Source organism: Symphalangus syndactylus, chromosome 5 (genome assembly GCF_028878055.3).
Source record: "Symphalangus syndactylus isolate Jambi chromosome 5, NHGRI_mSymSyn1-v2.1_pri, whole genome shotgun sequence".
NCBI classification, from domain to species: Eukaryota; Metazoa; Chordata; class Mammalia; order Primates; family Hylobatidae; genus Symphalangus; species Symphalangus syndactylus.
Window position 1 is genome coordinate 130,792,324 of NC_072427.2, and position 17,612 is coordinate 130,809,935.

At 49.4% G+C, this 17,612-nt stretch overlaps 1 protein-coding gene across 3 annotated transcripts in view; it reads left to right on the forward strand.

Annotated features, from left to right (window-relative positions):
- Nucleotides 1–17,612, forward strand: part of EHD4 (EH domain containing 4) — a 79,071-nt gene that overhangs the window by 55,810 nt on the left and 5,649 nt on the right. For all 3 annotated transcript variants that reach the window (XR_010120853.1, XR_010120852.1, XM_055278845.2), the window contains exons 4-5: nt 860–1,272; nt 10,326–10,490. Coding sequence is in view for 1 of the 3 variants with exons in the window: in XM_055278845.2 (XP_055134820.1) it covers nt 860–1,272; nt 10,326–10,490 (578 nt within the window). In the remaining 2 variants the exon portion in view is untranslated. The remainder of the gene's footprint in view (nt 1–859; nt 1,273–10,325; nt 10,491–17,612) is intronic.

Genomic DNA, 17,612 nt, shown 5'->3' on the forward strand with positions numbered 1-17,612 from the left:
GCTTCTGCAACTGATCAGACTGAGATTCAAAATGAACTTTGTGGGCTTGGCCTCCTCTTGTTTGCTTTTCATGGGAATCTGCCTCCCTGGGGAAAGGCCTGAGAGCCTTGACCTTGGGGTGAAGAGTGTTTATGCAGCTGCATGATTTGTGGAGGTGGCCAGAATAGGCTGAACAGAATTTGCTATGGGCCAGGCAATTTTAAAAAAAGAAATTGGCAAGAGACCATTTTACACAACGGCTGTGATATGTAATGTTAAAAAAAAATTCACAATATACCTGAGCTATAAATAGTCCAAAGATAAATATTGATCACAACGCTGGCTGGGCCGACCTTTGACCTCCTCAGCACTCTACAAACTTGGGTTAATTGAAGGCGATGCCTCTTCTGTTATGCTTACTGGATACCCCATGGGACGCCAGGTGGCCTCTGGTTCTCTTTCTTCTCTATCTGGGGCTTTCAGAAAAGTGAGACTTTTCAGAAGTAAGATCTTTTGACCCATGGCCTGTGTTTTTATAAAACCATTGATCAATTTTGCCATCAAGCAAAAGGTCCGTATTAGGTGAAATAAAACACTCATGAGGACTAAATGAAATCGCAGATATGGAAGTCAGCAATTCCCAAAGTGACCATGAGCCCCATTCTCTTTCCTCCCTCCTCCTATGGAAGGGCTCCCCAGGTTCTTCCTGCCTGGATTCATCCAGCCCGTGATTTTCATGTCACTAGGCCTCCACTGCCTCCAGGTTGGAGACAGGGCTCTCCCCTGGCAGCTGCTGGAGAGCGAGACTGTTCCCGAGCCCTCCCGGTAAATGTGTCTCCTGCAGCAGTGGCCACACTGACGTGTCCTTCTCTCCACCCAGGCTATGACTTCTGCCAGGTCCTGCAGTGGTTTGCCGAGAGGGTGGACAGGATCATCCTGCTCTTTGACGCTCACAAGCTGGACATCTCAGATGAATTCTCAGAGGCCATCAAGGCCTTCCGGGGCCAGGACGACAAGATCCGTGTCGTGCTGAACAAGGCCGACCAAGTGGACACGCAGCAGCTGATGCGGGTCTACGGGGCCCTCATGTGGTCCCTGGGCAAGGTCATCAACACGCCCGAGGTGCTGCGCGTCTACATTGGCTCCTTCTGGGCTCAGCCCCTGCAGAACACGGATAACCGCCGGCTCTTCGAGGCTGAGGCCCAGGACCTCTTCAGAGACATCCAGAGCCTCCCCCAGAAGGCAGCGGTGCGCAAACTCAACGACCTCATCAAGCGAGCGAGGCTGGCCAAGGTAAGCCAGGAGACGCCCTGCACAGATGCCAGGGGCTGGGACTCTGCTGTCTCCTCTCCAGAGGCAAGGTGGGTGGGAGGAGGCTCCATTCCAGAAGGCTTAAGGAATGAACGCGCGCTAGGTTAAGAATACAGCCTCAAGGTCAGGTGGCCCTGCTGACACCCTAGCTCCTGGCTTTGCACTCCTAGGCAGATGACTAACCCTGTTCTCCAATCTGTACCATGGAGCTAATAAGAGCACTTCACAAGGACTTGGGGTGACAGTTGGTCAGTGTGACAGAGCACTTGGCATAGTGCCTGGTGCACAGGGAGGGGGATCAATCAGTACACCCGCTACATCGTAGCTGTTAGGATGTCAGGACGATAGGAATATAACCAGCCAAACCTGAGAGAGGTGGCATTGGTGAGACCAACGGGATGCTGAGAGGCCACTGCTGGTCCCCATGCACCAAAGGCCAGTGTTACCACCTGGATCTAGGGGAGCCCCGGGAAGAAGTTTGGCTCAGTCTTACTCTTGGAGTGTGCTGGTTTTGGGTCACACCCCATCCTCATTCTGGGCTGCGGGCTGTGAGCCTGCATGCCTGGGCTCCTGGCTCGCCTGCCTCATAGCTGAGCCTTTCAGCAGCCCCAGGAGTGTGTGCCCAATGGGGTAGTGAGAGGTGACCTGCTGACATCCCTCAAGTGACAGAGTCAATTCATGTCTCCAAAGAGAGAAAAGCGTATCCCTCCTCCAAGAGAAAATACAGAGAAAAAAATGGCTCTTTAAAAAATATGTGCACGTTTCATAAAATCATTGTCCTCTAATGCTGGAAGTGCCTTTAGAGTTTTATCTAGTCCTAGTGAAGTTCAAACCTGGCTGATCATCAGAAGCAACATACATTCCCAGGCCCTGCCCCAGAGCCTTGGATATAGGGATGTGCGTGCACATATGGCCATGTGTGCATATGCATGTGTGTAAACACGCGTGTGTGTATGTGTGTGTGTGTGTGTGTGTGGAAAGCTCCCTAGGTGATTGGCTATGTGCCAGCCATGGTGTGGACGCTGCCACGAGTGCTCTGGGGAGGGTGACTACGTGCCTGGCCAGGAGGCAGGGAGGGCTTTCCTGATGGGGACAGCCAAGATGGGGACAATTCTTCCTCCTTCTTGCTGCTCATTAGCAGCCTGTCCTCGTGCCAGTGTGCTCACAGGGCAGCCTCTTGCCTGGGTGAAAACAAACCTCCCTGGCTGCTGCTGCCTCTCACACAGGACCTCGATGTCCTGTGTCCCTCTCTGTCACCTGTGTCCCAGTGCGTGTGCACACATTCCTCCCATATGGCTCAGCTAACCTGCAGTGATGTGGCGCTTGTGTGAGTCACCCTTCTTTATCCGTTCTTCCTGGTCCAAGTGGCTTCCTTTCCAGAACTACAAGCCATTTTTTTTTCAGTTCTGCAAGGCAGTTGTGCTAACTAGTTTGTAAATCCACTTATGTGCAGCTCTCCTGAAATGATTTCACCCTCGCCCTTGTCCTGGGCCTAATGCTTGGTAGCAGGAAGGCTGTTTTTCCACTCGGCGATCCCTTGGTTTGTGGTGTTTCCTTTCTCCAGCAGGTACAACTGAACAACCTTCAAGGTGTGTGACACCCCACATTATTTTATAACCAAAGTTGGTGACTCATGTCATAGCCTTCGCAGATTTTGGGATTTTTTTAAACTATTTTTAAATGCTCATGGACATTCTTCATTTACCAGTTATTGCTGAGGACCCAGTGACTGGAGATGCTGCTGTATTCAGTCATATAAATAAATAAGGAGGCCGGGCGTGGTGGCTCACGCCTGTAATCCCAGCTCTTTGGGAGGCTGAGGCGGGCGGATCACAAAGTCACGAGTTCAAGGCCAGCCTGGCCAACATAGTGAAACCCCGTCTCTACTAAAAATACAAAAATTAGCCAGGCATGATGGCAGGCACCTGTAATCCCAGCTACTCAGGAGGCTGAGGCAGGAGAATAGCTTGAACCCAGGAGGTGGAGGTTGCAGTAAGCCGAGATCGTGCCACCGCACTCTAGCCTAGGCGACAGAGCGAGACTCTGTCTCAAATAAATAAATAAATAAATAAATAAATAAGGAGCAGAAAGCTCGCTGGAAATGCCAAGTGCCTTAACCCGTAGAGCTTCCCTGCCATCCTTGAGCCTCGGGCCCTCTGAACGGGCCAGCGCAGCCTGGGTTTGGAGGCACAGAACGCTGCTCTGTATTCTGACACTGTGAATAATGAAAACCCTTGTGTGGATGTGGGGAGTGGGGGACGGTCAAACTTGCTGAGCTTACTTGCAGGAAAAAGGCTTGTGGTTTTTTTCTTCCTAAGAATAGTATCTGGCTTGTTCCTTTTCACAAAGGAAAATGTTTGAAGTATGGGTATTTGCAGCTGGAGCTTCTCAGTGCCAGTTGCTCGTGGGCAGTGCCATGCTGAGGAGCAGGGACAGGAAGCGGGCTCACCCGGAGGAGAAGCCGGACTCAGCACGGCGGCCTTGGCCGCTAACTCATGACATTGACCTCACACCACCTGCAGTTTCATGTTCCACCGCTGAACTTATTTCTGCTTAAATGGACAGATACTTACCTGAGTTTTTCTTTTCGGAGTGTTTATATTTTCCAAAAGTGCTTTTATTTTGGTTTATTAACCTTTCTCTTGATCCAGTTTTCCTTTTTCACACCAACAGTGTCCCAAAGCTCTGTAGTCTGCATTACGTGTGTTATTTTGTTTGATCCTGTTGACAACTACACAATTGGGCATTTTTGTCCTCATTTCCCACCTCAGGGAACGGAAGCTCAGAAAGGTGAAGTTATGTCCGCAAGGCTTCACAGCCTGTAAGCTGCAAAGTATACGTTCAAACCTCAGTCAGTGTGACGCATCAGTCCAGAAAGCAGTCACCTGAAATCGGGAGTGAACGGCAGCTACAATACCTCCTCCCTTGTGTCCTTGTTTTCTGCACTGATCTGTTATTCTATTTATTCTATAAAAGTCTCCATCCACAGAAACCCTACAAAGTTTAGGTTTATCAAGCTGACACTTTGAAAACATGCCAAGGGTAAGTTTTCAGATGTCAGCTAAGAGGTGTCAAGTCTGAGTTGGGTTGTGGAGTATGTTTATTTATAGAATACCATAATTAACCAGGATTCATGGCCCATCCAGATAAAGCAAGTGCGTCATCGTTTTAATCAAACTCAAAGTGTCATAAAGGTGACATTTTAATAATAGGAAAAGTAGATACTCTTCCCAAAGAGCTCTTGAAGTTTATTTCCCTTCTTTTTCTGTTTATATATTTTTTTTACATCGCTGTATTTAAGGAACAGGGAATCTTTAGAGTGGGTTTTTGGTTAGCCTCAAAGATCACTTCTTACAATCTCAGTAGACATCCTTCTTGGAAGACGGCTCACACTCTGAGATGCCAGTCAGGGTCCATTTCATGATTCTTTAAAGGAAGCTATTTTGGGAAAGCCCAAAAAAGGGTTTGGAAAATGTCATTTACTTTTATTCAGCTATAATTAAAATAGCCAAATTAAAGAAATTAGACTCTTACAAATCCCAAACAATGCAAGCTCACTATCAGACCCCACCCTTTAGAAACGTATTGCCCAAGAATAGGAAAGGCTGTCACCCATTTAGAGATCTTTGCTCAACAAAAATGAGGCAACATTTGAGGAAGAAACAAGTAAAACTGAGAAAGAAGAGGAGAGGTCAGTGATTTTCAAGGTTCACTATAGTTCTGTGGAATTTAGCTTATTCTTTCAAACGCAGACTCTTCCCAGTCACATGTGATGTGCAGAGCCTGGCTTTCTTGTCTGTTTGCACTGTCAAATTCCTTCTATAGGCCGGGCACGGTGGCTCACGCCTGTAATCCCAACACTTCAGGAAACTGAGGTGGGCAGATCACTTGAGGTCAAGAGTACGAGACCAGCCTGGCTAACATGGTGAAACCCCGTCTCTACTAAAAATACAAAAATTAGCTGGGCGTGGAGGCGGGCGCCTGTAATCCTAGCTACTCAGGAGGCTGAGGCAGGAGAATCACTTGAACCCAGGAGTTGGAGGTTGCAGTCAACCAGGATCATGCCACTGCACTCCAGCCTGGGTAATAAAACAAGACTCCATCTCAAAAAAAAAAAAAAAAAAAAAAATTCTCCTATAAAGAAATGAGGCATTTTTTGTGCACCAAATGGATTCAGGCTAAAGTGTGTGAGAATCATGATATAATGGATCATGAAGATCCTGGTATTGCCTAGTCCTCGGCAGGGCTCTAAAAATAACTCAGTCAGCAGCCCTGAGCTACTGTGGATGTGTGTGTGTCAGTGCTTGAGCCCATAAATGGAAGCCTGTCTCTTTGAAGGTTGACCTCAGACAAGTGTGCAGCCCCCTCCGGTCCCCTTTAAGGCTGCATGGAATTACATGTGCCATTGGTGCCAGTTTTGATCTGAACAGAATAACAAACCCTTGCTCAAGTGGGAACACGTCAGCTGCCTTTCTCTGCCTCTCACAGTCTCACACTCTTGTTACCCCATGGGTTCATCTTTTGGGTCTCAGGCTTATTAACTGAATTTTTTATATTATCATAAACCCACTTTATAAACATGCTGATACCCTGGCTTTAAATACTCTATGCAGGTTTCCAGAGCTGGGCTTCCAGCTGCAGGTCTGTAGCAGGTCGCGTTAAGTTTGCGGATGAGCGTGGCACAGTGTGTCACCATGCCTTCCCAGCCCGCCTTCCCCAAACTACTGCCTGATCCTCACATTCCATGAAGCTTTTCATTCCAGCAGTGGTCCCTTCCAGCATCCAGCACTCGCTGAAGTTACCCTCCAAGCCCAAAGTAGATGTGGCCAGTATCACTCTTTAGTACATGTGTCTTAGTCTTGGAGACACACACACACACACACACACACATCATTGGACACAATTAATGAGATCTGTGTCAGAGTGTAAGTGTGAACTACATATACCTTCATATACATTTAAAAGGGAGGACTTTCCTTTCTGCTCATTGAGCTATTAGCCTAGAGAAAAACTCATTTTGTCATTTTGATCCATTTGATTTCCCCCAGTCATCCCCATTAGATGCCTTAGGGCATCTGCAAGTTTACACAAGGCAAAGGATGACTTGAACAAGATGCGAATGTTCAAAAGCCCCCAGGGGTCAATGTAAATTAAACACTTAGAACCCAAATTCATTATATTACTATTTAAATAGAGAGAGTTTATTAATTCTTTGGTAAGGAGTAACCAGCCGGGAGCCCTGTCTCTCATTACTGCACCTCCAGCTGTTGGTCTTTGGCCATTAGTTGATAACAAGTTACATTTGCTCCTCTTTCTAATGAGCAGAGTGCATTCAAATACATGACCTCTTCTATTCTCATAATAACTCTGTGAGATGAATGTTGTTGTCATCTCTAATTTGTGGATGAGCACGCTGAGGCGGAGATCGATGCCTGGCCCCAAGTTGCTCAGTGGGTAGGCAGTGGTCACGGGGCCTGAGCCTCATCTTCCAGCTCCAGGTCTAGTCCCCCTCTTCTCTTTCCTACTCCTCTTCCCAATTAGTTTTCTTTCGCTATAAAGGTCAAAAGACCCGAGTGTTTCCACCTCCTTCCCCAGGGACAACCGCCAGGTCTGGCCCTGGGTCTGGCATGTATTTGGAGACACCTTTGACACATAATTGCAGGAGTGAGCTCTGGAGGCTGACTGTGGGTTTTAGCCATTCAAGCTGTCCCGTCTGTTTACCAGAAGACTTGAGAAAATGACAGGGTGCCATCCTGCCAGCAGCTCGCAGTCTTCACCCGCATTCCCACGTGGTGTCCTGACGTTTGTGTGCCGTCACTGTGTCCGTGTTTGATGTGTGGGGAAAGGGAGGATAAAGGGCCCTTCCAAAGCCTCTCAGTGAATTAGGCACGAGCAGAAGTCGAACCTCAGATCAAAGTTTTCCAAACTCATTCTATGGGACACAGTTTATTTTGAATTCCAGATTTTGAATGACTTCAGTAAGATTATTAATGCATACCCACAAGGCATACCCACAGGGAGTCATTAGTTCTCTAGGGACAGGAACGAGGCACTTGGATGCTAGTGCCAGCTCTGTATCTACCAACTAGCTGTGTGACCTTGAGTGAGTCACATGGATGTCCTGGAACCAGGAATTAAAGTAGATATCGGGGGTCACTTCCAGATTCAGTATTCCATGATGCTAAGAATTATAATTTACCTTGTGACTTGATGATTTTTTTTTTTATTTTTTTGAGGCGGATTCTTGCTCTGTCACCCAGGCTGGAGTACAGTGGGGCAATCTCAGCTCACTGTGACCTCCGCCTTCCAGGTTCAAGCTATTCTCCTGCCTCAGCCTCCTGAGTAGCTGTGACTACAGGACTACAGGAGCACACCACCACACCCAGCTAATTTTTGTATTTTTAGTAGAGACAGGGTTTCACCACGTTGGCCAGGCTGGTCTCGAACTCCTGACCTTAAGTGACCCACCTGCCTCAGCCTCCCAAAGTGCTGGGATTACAGGCATGAGCCATCATGCCTGGCCAACTTGATGAACTTCTGAAAGCAGGTCTGTGCACAGAAGCTGGCCCTGGGTTATTGTTTAGGGTACACCAGGAAGGGCAGGATGCGGGTGGACATGCAGAGGCAGCGTAACAGGAGACTTCCACAAAACTGGCTAACAGAACTTCCTAGAAGTGGAGGCTGGGGCCGAGAGCAGCTGCAGTGTGAGCAGGTCACCTAAGGGTCATGACTCAGGTGTCACCAAGCTGGTGGAAGGAGGAGGGAGTTGAGACCTGGCATGAGATCAGCCCCAGGTTTATCAGGGCTGTGGAGGCCTAGTATCAGGGCAGCCTCGGTCATCAGCCAGCAAACACCATGAGGCCTGAGACGAGGGAGCAGGTGCCACTCAGTGGGTGGAGGGTGTGGCAGGTGCACATCAGCTGAGTTCAGTGCAGGTAAAGCAGGCCCTGGGCACCAGGGAGTGTTCAGGAACAGTGTGCCCAACCTTGGGGGGTGGGGGCAGGGACTGGGTGAGGAGTCAGCCAGATGAGCGAGAACTAAGCCCTCCCTGAGCTGGGGCCTGGCAGCTCAGAGGTACCTTACTAGTAGGTGATGAGGGGTCTTGGGAAACCCTGCAGAGGCCTAGGCAGCTGCTCCAAGGCTAGGCCCCAGAGCAGGGAAGGGAGTGGTCTCAATAAGGAGCCCTTGTGTTTGGGAGACTGAGCAGCTTCCCTTGGAGTGGCTCCAGGGTGGGGTGAGCCTGAGCACAGAAGAGAGAGGTATGCATAGGTACACATAGAGAACATATTCATAGGCCCAGTCCAGAGTTTCCAGGAAGGTGGAGGCCAAGGAAATGATGCAAGGACAGCTGGTGAGCAGCTGGTTCTCCCTGATGGAACGTGGCAGCTCCCTGAGCCCTGGCCCTCCCCAGCCCACCCACCAAGCCAGGCATTCACTGTCAGAGGCAAAGGAGTTGGTGTCTTGCCACTTGCTCATCACAGCGGTTAAAGCCCAGGATTCTTAATAATGGATCCCAAACTTCGGATTTCTCAAGGTATCTCTAAGAATCTTGTAAATCATTTCAGTTGTCTTCGTATGAAGAAGAAGTACATAAACAAGTTTGCTGGTGACAGAAAGGTTTAACGTCATCTCTCCAAGTCCATCCTCTCAGCGGTAGCCAGGCTGCACAGTGCGTGCTTCTGTTAAACGACCCTTGTGCAGTTGGGAAGTTGGCATTGTCTGACCTCAGCATGTCAGACCTTGCGTTAGGTACTTAGGTTAGCGTCCAAATCCTCGCAAAATGTTTTTGGCTGTGTCCAGCATGTGTCCACACACGGGCCCTCAGCTGAGCTATGGAATGTATCTGCTTACCCCCTTTATTTAATTTCAACTTCCACAAGATTACAGTAGAAGTCTGTTTTCTTTAATAGGATTTTCCGATGCTACATAGTCATTTTCTTTTTGTAATCACCACTCTGTTTTTCATCCTTTCTTATTTTAGTTACTTACTTGACTTCACAATTACCCTGGAATTCAAGATATACAAAGAGGCCAGGCACGGTGGTTCATGCCTGTAATCCCAGCACTTTGGGAGGCCAAGGTGGGTGGATCACCAGAGGTCAGGAGTTTGAGACCAGCCTGGCCAACATGGTGAAACCCCATCTCTACTAAAAATACAAAAATTAGCCGGGCATGGTGGCGCACACCTTCAATCCCAGCTACTCAGGAGGCTGAAACAGGAAAATCGCTTGAACCAGGAGGTGGAGGTTGCAGTAAGCCAAGATCACACTGTTCCACTCCAGCCTGGGCAACAGAGCGAGATTCCATCTAAAAAAATACATATATACAAAGAGAACTTTTGTAGTGAACATTTCTTAATATCCTGAAGTTGTAAATCAGTAGAAGAGTGGAAATGTTAAGGCCAGATTCTCGCCCCTCCAATGACTGCCTGCTGGCTACCCCAGGCCCCAGTGATCAAGGTTGCTGGGGCTTCTGGGTTCCTCTCCCAGGGGGATCTTCTGCCATCCAGCCTGATCCCAGGCAGCTGGTCTTGTGCAGAATGACTTTAGTTCCACCTGTAGAGATCTCTGAGTCTAAACCTCCCATAACAGGGGGGTTATGGGGATTCTCATCTCATCGTTCACTGGGCACAGATTTCCATGTTGATCAGCCGTTGATGCCAGCCTCCAGTTTCATTTCCTAGTGCTCCCAGGCACCAGCCTGGTGAAACTTCCTCCTGGGTATTCTGGTTAATTGCCAGAACTAAGAGCTCTCCCACCCAGGCCCCACCCATACCACTCACTCCCTACAGACACCAGAATTGCCACCCAGAGGCACAACAAAACAGTAGCCGTAGAATTTCCCCAAGTCTGGCCACATTCCAGCCACCCTTAGACAGCTCCACTGCCTCTGGACACTCCCCTCCTCCTGTCCTTGGGACCTGGTTTGTGTGGGTACCTGTTACGTGTTATGATAGAGTTAAAATGCGATGTTGTTTGTTCCTTCTCTGGTGCAATTCTAAATGACCCTTCCCTGCCTGATCTATACCCCTCCAGGTGCATGCCTACATCATCAGCTACCTGAAGAAGGAGATGCCAAGTGTATTTGGAAAGGAAAACAAGAAGAGAGAGCTTATCAGCAGGCTACCAGAAATCTACATTCAGCTACAGCGAGAATACCAGATTTCTGCAGGGGACTTCCCCGAGGTCAAGGCTATGCAGGTACTGGGAGCCCACTACAATGTCATGGGCAGAGGGCAGAGATGCAGTGCCACATTGTCTGGCTGTTTGCTGGAGACAAATGAGGGTCCCATGGTTTAGGATCAAGGAGAATGCATCTTTCTAATGGTGATCCATGATAATAGGCTATGAATAAAGCAGAAATTGCCTGTCTTCCAAAATGTGTAAACAAAGGAGACACATGGCCAAAGGTAAATGAAGCTCCCATGAGAGAGTCAGGTGAGCAGCCCTCTTAGACTGTGTCCAAGGAGGCTGGTTGATGTTTCGGTGACACTGCTTTTTGGAATCCCAGAACCTTGAGGGAATCAGAGCTAGGAGTGGCCTTGAGGGTCACCTTGGGCGGCCTCCTCCAGCCCCGCCCTGACCTGCCCCACGCTATTGGATTATGTGCTCAGGCAGCCTTGCTGCTGCAGGCTCAAGGGCTCCAGCAGGGGCTGTGGGGCTCTGCGGACGCTGCTGGACTGTGTGGGCACAGGGAGGACTGTGCTTAAAGGCTGGTGCTGGGCAGCCGTTGGCCCGCTGTCACGGCCTCTCTTGAGTTGTGGCCAGGCGGCTCCAGCCAGGCAACAACGGGTGCTGCATTCAGCCACCCTGGCCTGACCGGCATATCTACCTCTCTGCACTGCTGTTAGATGAGCGTGTCCTCACAAGCGAGGTCACCCGTGTGGCTTCTGGGCTGACAGTCCTCACAGAGCCAGGCTGGCCGTCGTCTTATCTGGTGCAGGGACCCCTCTGCCCTGGGGGCCACAATCCTCTGTGTAAAACAGGAGCCACAAACTCAGATGCCTGCAGCCACCACCCAATAACACAAACAGTGGAGCAGGACAGGCGAAAGAGAAACTCTGTCACCCTCTCTGGCTGCGTTTGGTTTTCCCACATTTGATAGAGAAGAGCGTTCCAAGAAACATTAGTCAGCAAGGAAGAAAACCATCCCGAGGTGTGCTAAGGACGTGTCAGGGGTCTCATGGCAGGGCAGATTGGAAAATGCAGAAGCCCTGTCTAGCCCAGTGGTCACTGCCCTGTGGGAATACAGACCTGGAAGTGTCAAGAGAAGCTGGAAATCTGGATTTGTATGTCAGATCACCTGATTTTCACATTTTGGCTCAAAAAAATAGTATGTAGGACAAACAAAGCCCACCTGCATATGGGCTGCACACAGAGACCACCAGTGGCCATCTTTTGCCTTGAGCCACAGAGTGACAGCATTGAAGCCAGCATAGTTTAAAAACTGCAAGCAGGTACAGCCGGAGGCAGGAGGAGGGAAAGGTGAAAGCAGAGAAGATGCAGAGAGAGGGGAAGGTCAGGCAGAAGAGGCAAGGGCCAGCAGGTGGCGAGAGGGGAACTTTGATCCTAAGGGGTTTTTTAATGTAAGCTTTATATAAATTACACACTAACTCAGAGGTGGGTTTTTCTTGCAGTTTTGATGACAGCTCTTTACGCCTGGATTCAGAGTGAATGAGTCTAGTACATTTGATCTGACCCGATATGGTTTAGCTGTATTTATTTTAAAATATATTCAGAGGGCCGGGTGTGATGGCTCATGCCTGTAATCTCAGCACTTTGGGAGGCCAATGCAGGCAGATCACCTGAGGTCAGGAGTTCAAGACCAGCCTGGCCAACATGGCAAAACCCCATCTCTACTAAAAATACAAAAATTAGCCGAGTGTGGTGGCTGTAATCCCAGCTACTTCAGAGGCTGAGGCAGGAGAATTTGTTGAACCCGGGAGGCAGAGGTTGCAGTGAACCAAGATTGCGCCGCTGTACTCCAGCCTGGGTGACACAGGCAGACCCCATCTCAAAAAATAAATAAATATATATACACATACACATAGAGGCTGGGCGCAGTGGCTCACACCTGTAATCCCTACACTTTGGGAGGCCAAGGCGGGCAGATCACTTGAGCTTAGGAGTCGGAGACCAGCCTGGGCAATGTAGTGAAACCCCGTCTCTGCAGAAAATCCAAAAAAATTAGCCAGGCGTGGTGGTGCATGTCTCTAGTTCCAACTACCCGGGAGGCTGAGGTGGGAGGATTACTTGAGCCCTGGAGGTGAAGGTTGCAGTGAGCCAAGATCACACCAGTGCGCTCCAGCCAGGACAACAGTGTAAGACCCTGTCTCAAAAAAATATACACACACACACACACACAACAGAGAAATGTCTTTTTTCTTCCAGCAGTGAAATGGGTATTCCTGTGCTCACAAGCTGAATTGGGTTTTTATGGTCACCAGGTGGTATTGCAGGGCTGTTGTGGCCTCCAGGAGGGCTGTTGTGGCCCTCTCCCTGGGCAACTTCCCCGTTCACGCCCATGGTTATGCCCTGTATCCCATGACCAAGCAGTAAGACAGTTGTTTCCTTGTACCCTTCAGATATTTCAGAAGGTAACTTGGTTTCTTGACCTCAATGAAAGTTATAAAGAAATACAGAGCCTGAGCTGTGGCCCAGTGGGGGCCTCTGTTCCTCGCTGGCTTCCTGAGGTTGCTACAGTGCCTCGCCGCAGGGAGACGCTGCTCTTGAGTCCTGGGGCTCCGCAGAGGCCTCCTTTGCCAGGCCGCTCCTGCTGGTCCCCTGTGAGCCCGATAACGTAGGGAGCAGACTCTGGGACCAGAGCTACTCATGACAAAGCTAGCCGGGGCTGGCCAGGTCAGAAGACACCAGGGTCCTCTGAGCTGGGGGAAGGCAACAAGGAAAGCATGATCTCAGGAGCAGCCATGGCCCACTGAGACGGAGGGTACAAGGAGGGCCAAGCCTTTGCTGAGAATCACCTGGAGTCAGGTCTATGCCCAGTACCTTAGCACCACTGAAGGTGGGTGAGCAAGCAAGTGCAGGATCCAGCCAGCCACTCCAAGTGCTGACATAGGAGCAGGCTCTGTACATGGTCTGCAGCCAGACCAGGTGTGTCACCCCAAGGGGAATGTGGCAGTGCCTAGGCAGGGATGCCCACAACCCCAAAGCCCCAGAGGGGCTGTTACAGTGTGCTAATTAGCTCTTTTAGTTCTGTGTCATGTTAGCAGCTCAGTCACCCCCTTGCCCCACTCTGGCCCATGGCTCCGGTCCAGCTCAACCCCACCACTGCTTCTGCTGAGTGGTGTGGCTACCCTGCAACAGTGAGGGCAGAGGGCCAGTGTTACAGCCTTTCTGGGTACCTGCGTTTGGTTGGTCCCAAGCTCTTGTCCCGCATCCAAGAAGAGTAAGGTCATGCTGACAATTGAAGAGTGATGAGGGTGGAGGATTTTATTGAGCAACAAAACAACTCTCAGTGAAGAGGGGATGGGAAGATTGGGTTGTCTCTCCCGAAGTCAGGTCATCTCCCCAGTGTGGCTGAGTCTGGGGTTTTTATAGGCACAGGATAGAGGAGTGCATGCTGATTGATTTGTGAGTATGCAAAAAAGGTTAAAACAAAGGCACCAGTCAAAGGTGGACATGACAGTGTAAAAACAATTAGGGAAGGGTAGGTATATGTAAAATAGGTGAAGGGTGAGGATCAATCAAAGAAAAGCAGCCAAATGGGAAGACAGGTTCTCAATCCGGTCCATGGATTTGACTTGTAACTTGGCCTGCAGGCTTTAAACTGCCTTTGGCTTGAAGATAGGGTTTCACTGGAGACCTGCCCCTATCTGCCTCAGCATTTGTCTGCCTCCTGCTGCTATCACTGTTCTAGGCCCCTGGAATAAATCAACACAAAAAAATGAACAAATGAGGCTGGACATGGTGGCTTACGCCTGTAATCTCAGCACTTTGGGAGTCTGAAATGGGAGGATTGCTTGAGTCCAAGGGTTGGAGAACAACCTGGGCAACATAGTGGGACCCTATATCCATTAAAATATTTTAAAATTAGCCAGGTGTGGTTGGCTGATGCCTGTGATCCCAGCCACTTGAGAGGGTGAGGTGGGAGGATGGCTTAAGCCCAGGAGGTCGAGGCTGCTGTGAGCCATGATCATGCCTCTGCACTCCAGCCTGGGCAACAGGGGAGACTCTGTCTCAAAAAACAGAAAAAATGAACAAATGGGGGTAAAAATAATTGACAGCAACCCCACTGTCAGGACACGTTTCTTGTTACAATATGAGCACTGTTGTGCTTCCATGTAATTGAATTATCTGATATCTGATATTTAGTATCTCTCTCCCACATAAGTCTGCGACTCCATGAGTTCAGTGACCCATGCCCTGTTCACTGCCATATCCCCAGCTTCTAGGACGTGGTGAGTGCTCAGTTAACACAGGCCGAGTGAATTAGTAAGTTAGTGTAAGGCCATATCACAGCAGGCTCTCAGGCCCTGACCCAGCCTTGATTCCCACAGGGCTTATAGACCAGGGGTTCCCAGTGCCAACCCCTGGAAGCTGCAGGAAGAGGCCCCCTTGGGAAGTAAGCTGGGGCCCGGTCACACCACCCCATTCCTTCAGAGAATCCCCAGGGAACAAGGCAGCCTGGAGCCTGTCAGGAATGCTTAGTGACACCTGATATGGCAAGCTAGCTTGCTGTCACCAGAAGCTTTGAGGGGCGCATGTGTGGGTTAGGGCCTGTCCCATCCTTGAGGCTGTTAAAGTCTAACATCCTCTGTAACATAGGCCTTGACAGAGGGGGGACATACGCTTAGAAGTGACCACACTGTGATCTTTGCATATATCAGGGTCATGCAGAGAGCTCGCTGTTGCCAGCTTTAGGTTGTTATTCTCCCTGTTCTCTCATGGAGCCAGCTGGTCAGAGTGACTCTTGGCTGTAGCAGTGAGAGGAGAGTGTATTCTGAAGGCCCTTCCCTGAGCTGGCACAGGCCCCTGCAACCCACCTGTGTGGCTGCCTGTGCGTGCCTGGCACGCTCTGGGGAGGGACCGTGACTGACAGCACAGTGTTAATACGACAAGACAAGATGAGCACCTGAAGGGCCACCGTTACTGCTGACTCTGCTCCTCTGACTGAAAGGAGAATTCGGACCCCTCAGCTCATGAGTTGGCAGCGTTTCAACAGCAGAGGGCAGCAGAGTCAGCCCCATCTGCTCAGACCCTCTGGTGGATTTGAAAACTCTTCTGGTGAATGTTGGCAATTAATGAGCAAGGGACAGCCCCACCGGAGACGGGGCTGGGAACTGACCTTTGCCTCTTGAGAGGGAGCAATTCCAGGGTCCTGGCTCAGTGGATACAACTGTTGATGGGCAAATACCTTTAAGTTCCCCAGTGTGTATTCATCCCAATAAGAACTGTTTTGGACTCACTCTGGCAGAGGGCAGGGATGATGATGGTTTGGTGCTGATGTCAGGAGTGACATGATGATGGTTTAACTGGTGCCCCCGCAGTCCCCGGTCAAGCCTGGGGGGGACCACAGGGATGAGAATGGAGGGTTTATTTCTTGCCTGCCTCCCAGGATGGGAATAACTGCTGCCTCCTGTCCACCCCTGCAAATATGCGGCCACTCCCCCTGCCAGTTTTCCAGAGCTCTGCAGTCGGAATCCACAGCCCCTGCAGGCTGGTGGGAAGTTTGGGCAGGCATCACCCTCCTTTGTCTGCTGGGCCAGACACAGGGGCTCTGTGTGCGGTCGGAGCACAGGCTCATTCTTAAGGAAATGGGGTAGGTGTTCACGCACCCGGGGAATCCAAACTCGTTGACCCAGCAGCACTGGGATTTTTGAGGGGGATGCCTGCTCCTCCACCTGCTTAGCGTTCTCTTTTCCATCTCCTTGACTAACTGAGATGTTGGTGGCAGGAGCCCGAAGTGCAGGCCGCATTATTTGGTGCTGATGTCAGGAGTGACATGCTAGTGACTGCGTTTGAGAGACCCGGCCTGCAGTACCCGCTGCTCTGACCTGAGAAGGGGCCACACGCTGGGTTTGCACGGTTCAAACTTTGCTACCTGAGAAGAATGTCAGAGTCCCTTCCCTAGAGAAATGTCAGCCCGTTTAGCTGATATTTCTCAGCTCTGTCCCTCCACCATCTACCACCCAGGAATCCCCTTCCAAATGTCAGCCCAGAATTCCCGCCCTGCCGCCCTAGAGACCATGATTTTGATTCTCTGTTGGAAACACCTGTGTGTCCAGCTACAGGGGACAGGGTAAATGAAGAATAGCCCAGCTCTACAGTCTAAGTTCAATATTCTGTAGCTGTTAGGAGAAAGGTTATGTAAAAATTAATACCACAGAAATATATGGCATATTATTTGTTAACAGTATGGTATTGTTTCAGTGTGTGTGTATGTGCATGTGTGCGTGTGTGTGTATGTTAATGGCTAGAAATGCATGCCCAGATATGCTAGCAGAGGTTTTTGCCAGATGATGAGATTATAAATTATTTTAAATTTTTAGTTTTGCTTACCAGTTTTTTCTCAGTTTCTTTTTTTACAAGAAAGCATGATATTTATGATAACACCAAGTTTGTTTGTTTTTTTGTTTTCCCCAGCAGCCTGTCACATTGCTTCTGTCCAAAACAGCAAGGTCTGACTTTTCCTTGCAAATCTCCCTGCCTCATCTCCAGAAAATTGCACAACTGCATGGCTTCTCTTTTGGCCCCTCTAGAACTGTACATACAGAAATACTTCACATATAAAACCTGCCATACCTGGAACATTTCTGCATTTATTTAATAAAACTACTGTTGAAGACATTTTTCATCAGATCTTTGAAGCCCGTCATGTAAAGCTCTAGGTAACTCTCACAGTTCAGAGCCACAGAAAGTTTGTCTCTTGCAATAAACAAGTGTTTTCTCTCCTTAGACAGTGAGGGTCCCCAGGGATCCCCCTGGGCAACTGAGCTCTTCTCCATATACAGGCAGTAGTTTTCCTTAGCCTTAGCCATCTGATGTGATTATTCCCTTCCTCTCCCTAACATATACATATATATATGTGTGTGGGTCTCATGCCCAGGCTGGTCTTGAACTCCTGGGCTCAAGCAATCCTCCCACCTTGGCCTCCCAAAGTGCTGGGATTACAGGCATGAGCCACTGAGCCTGGCCCATCTCCCGTTTAATGACTTGGCTTTTTTCTTTCTAATGACTTTATAAATTTCATGTTATCCTTTTCACTGTGTTATGTCAAGTCCTTTTTTAAACAATTGGAGTGTCCTTCCTCCATTACAACATAAGCTCATTTAAAGCAGGAATTATGGCTTTTCATATTTATTC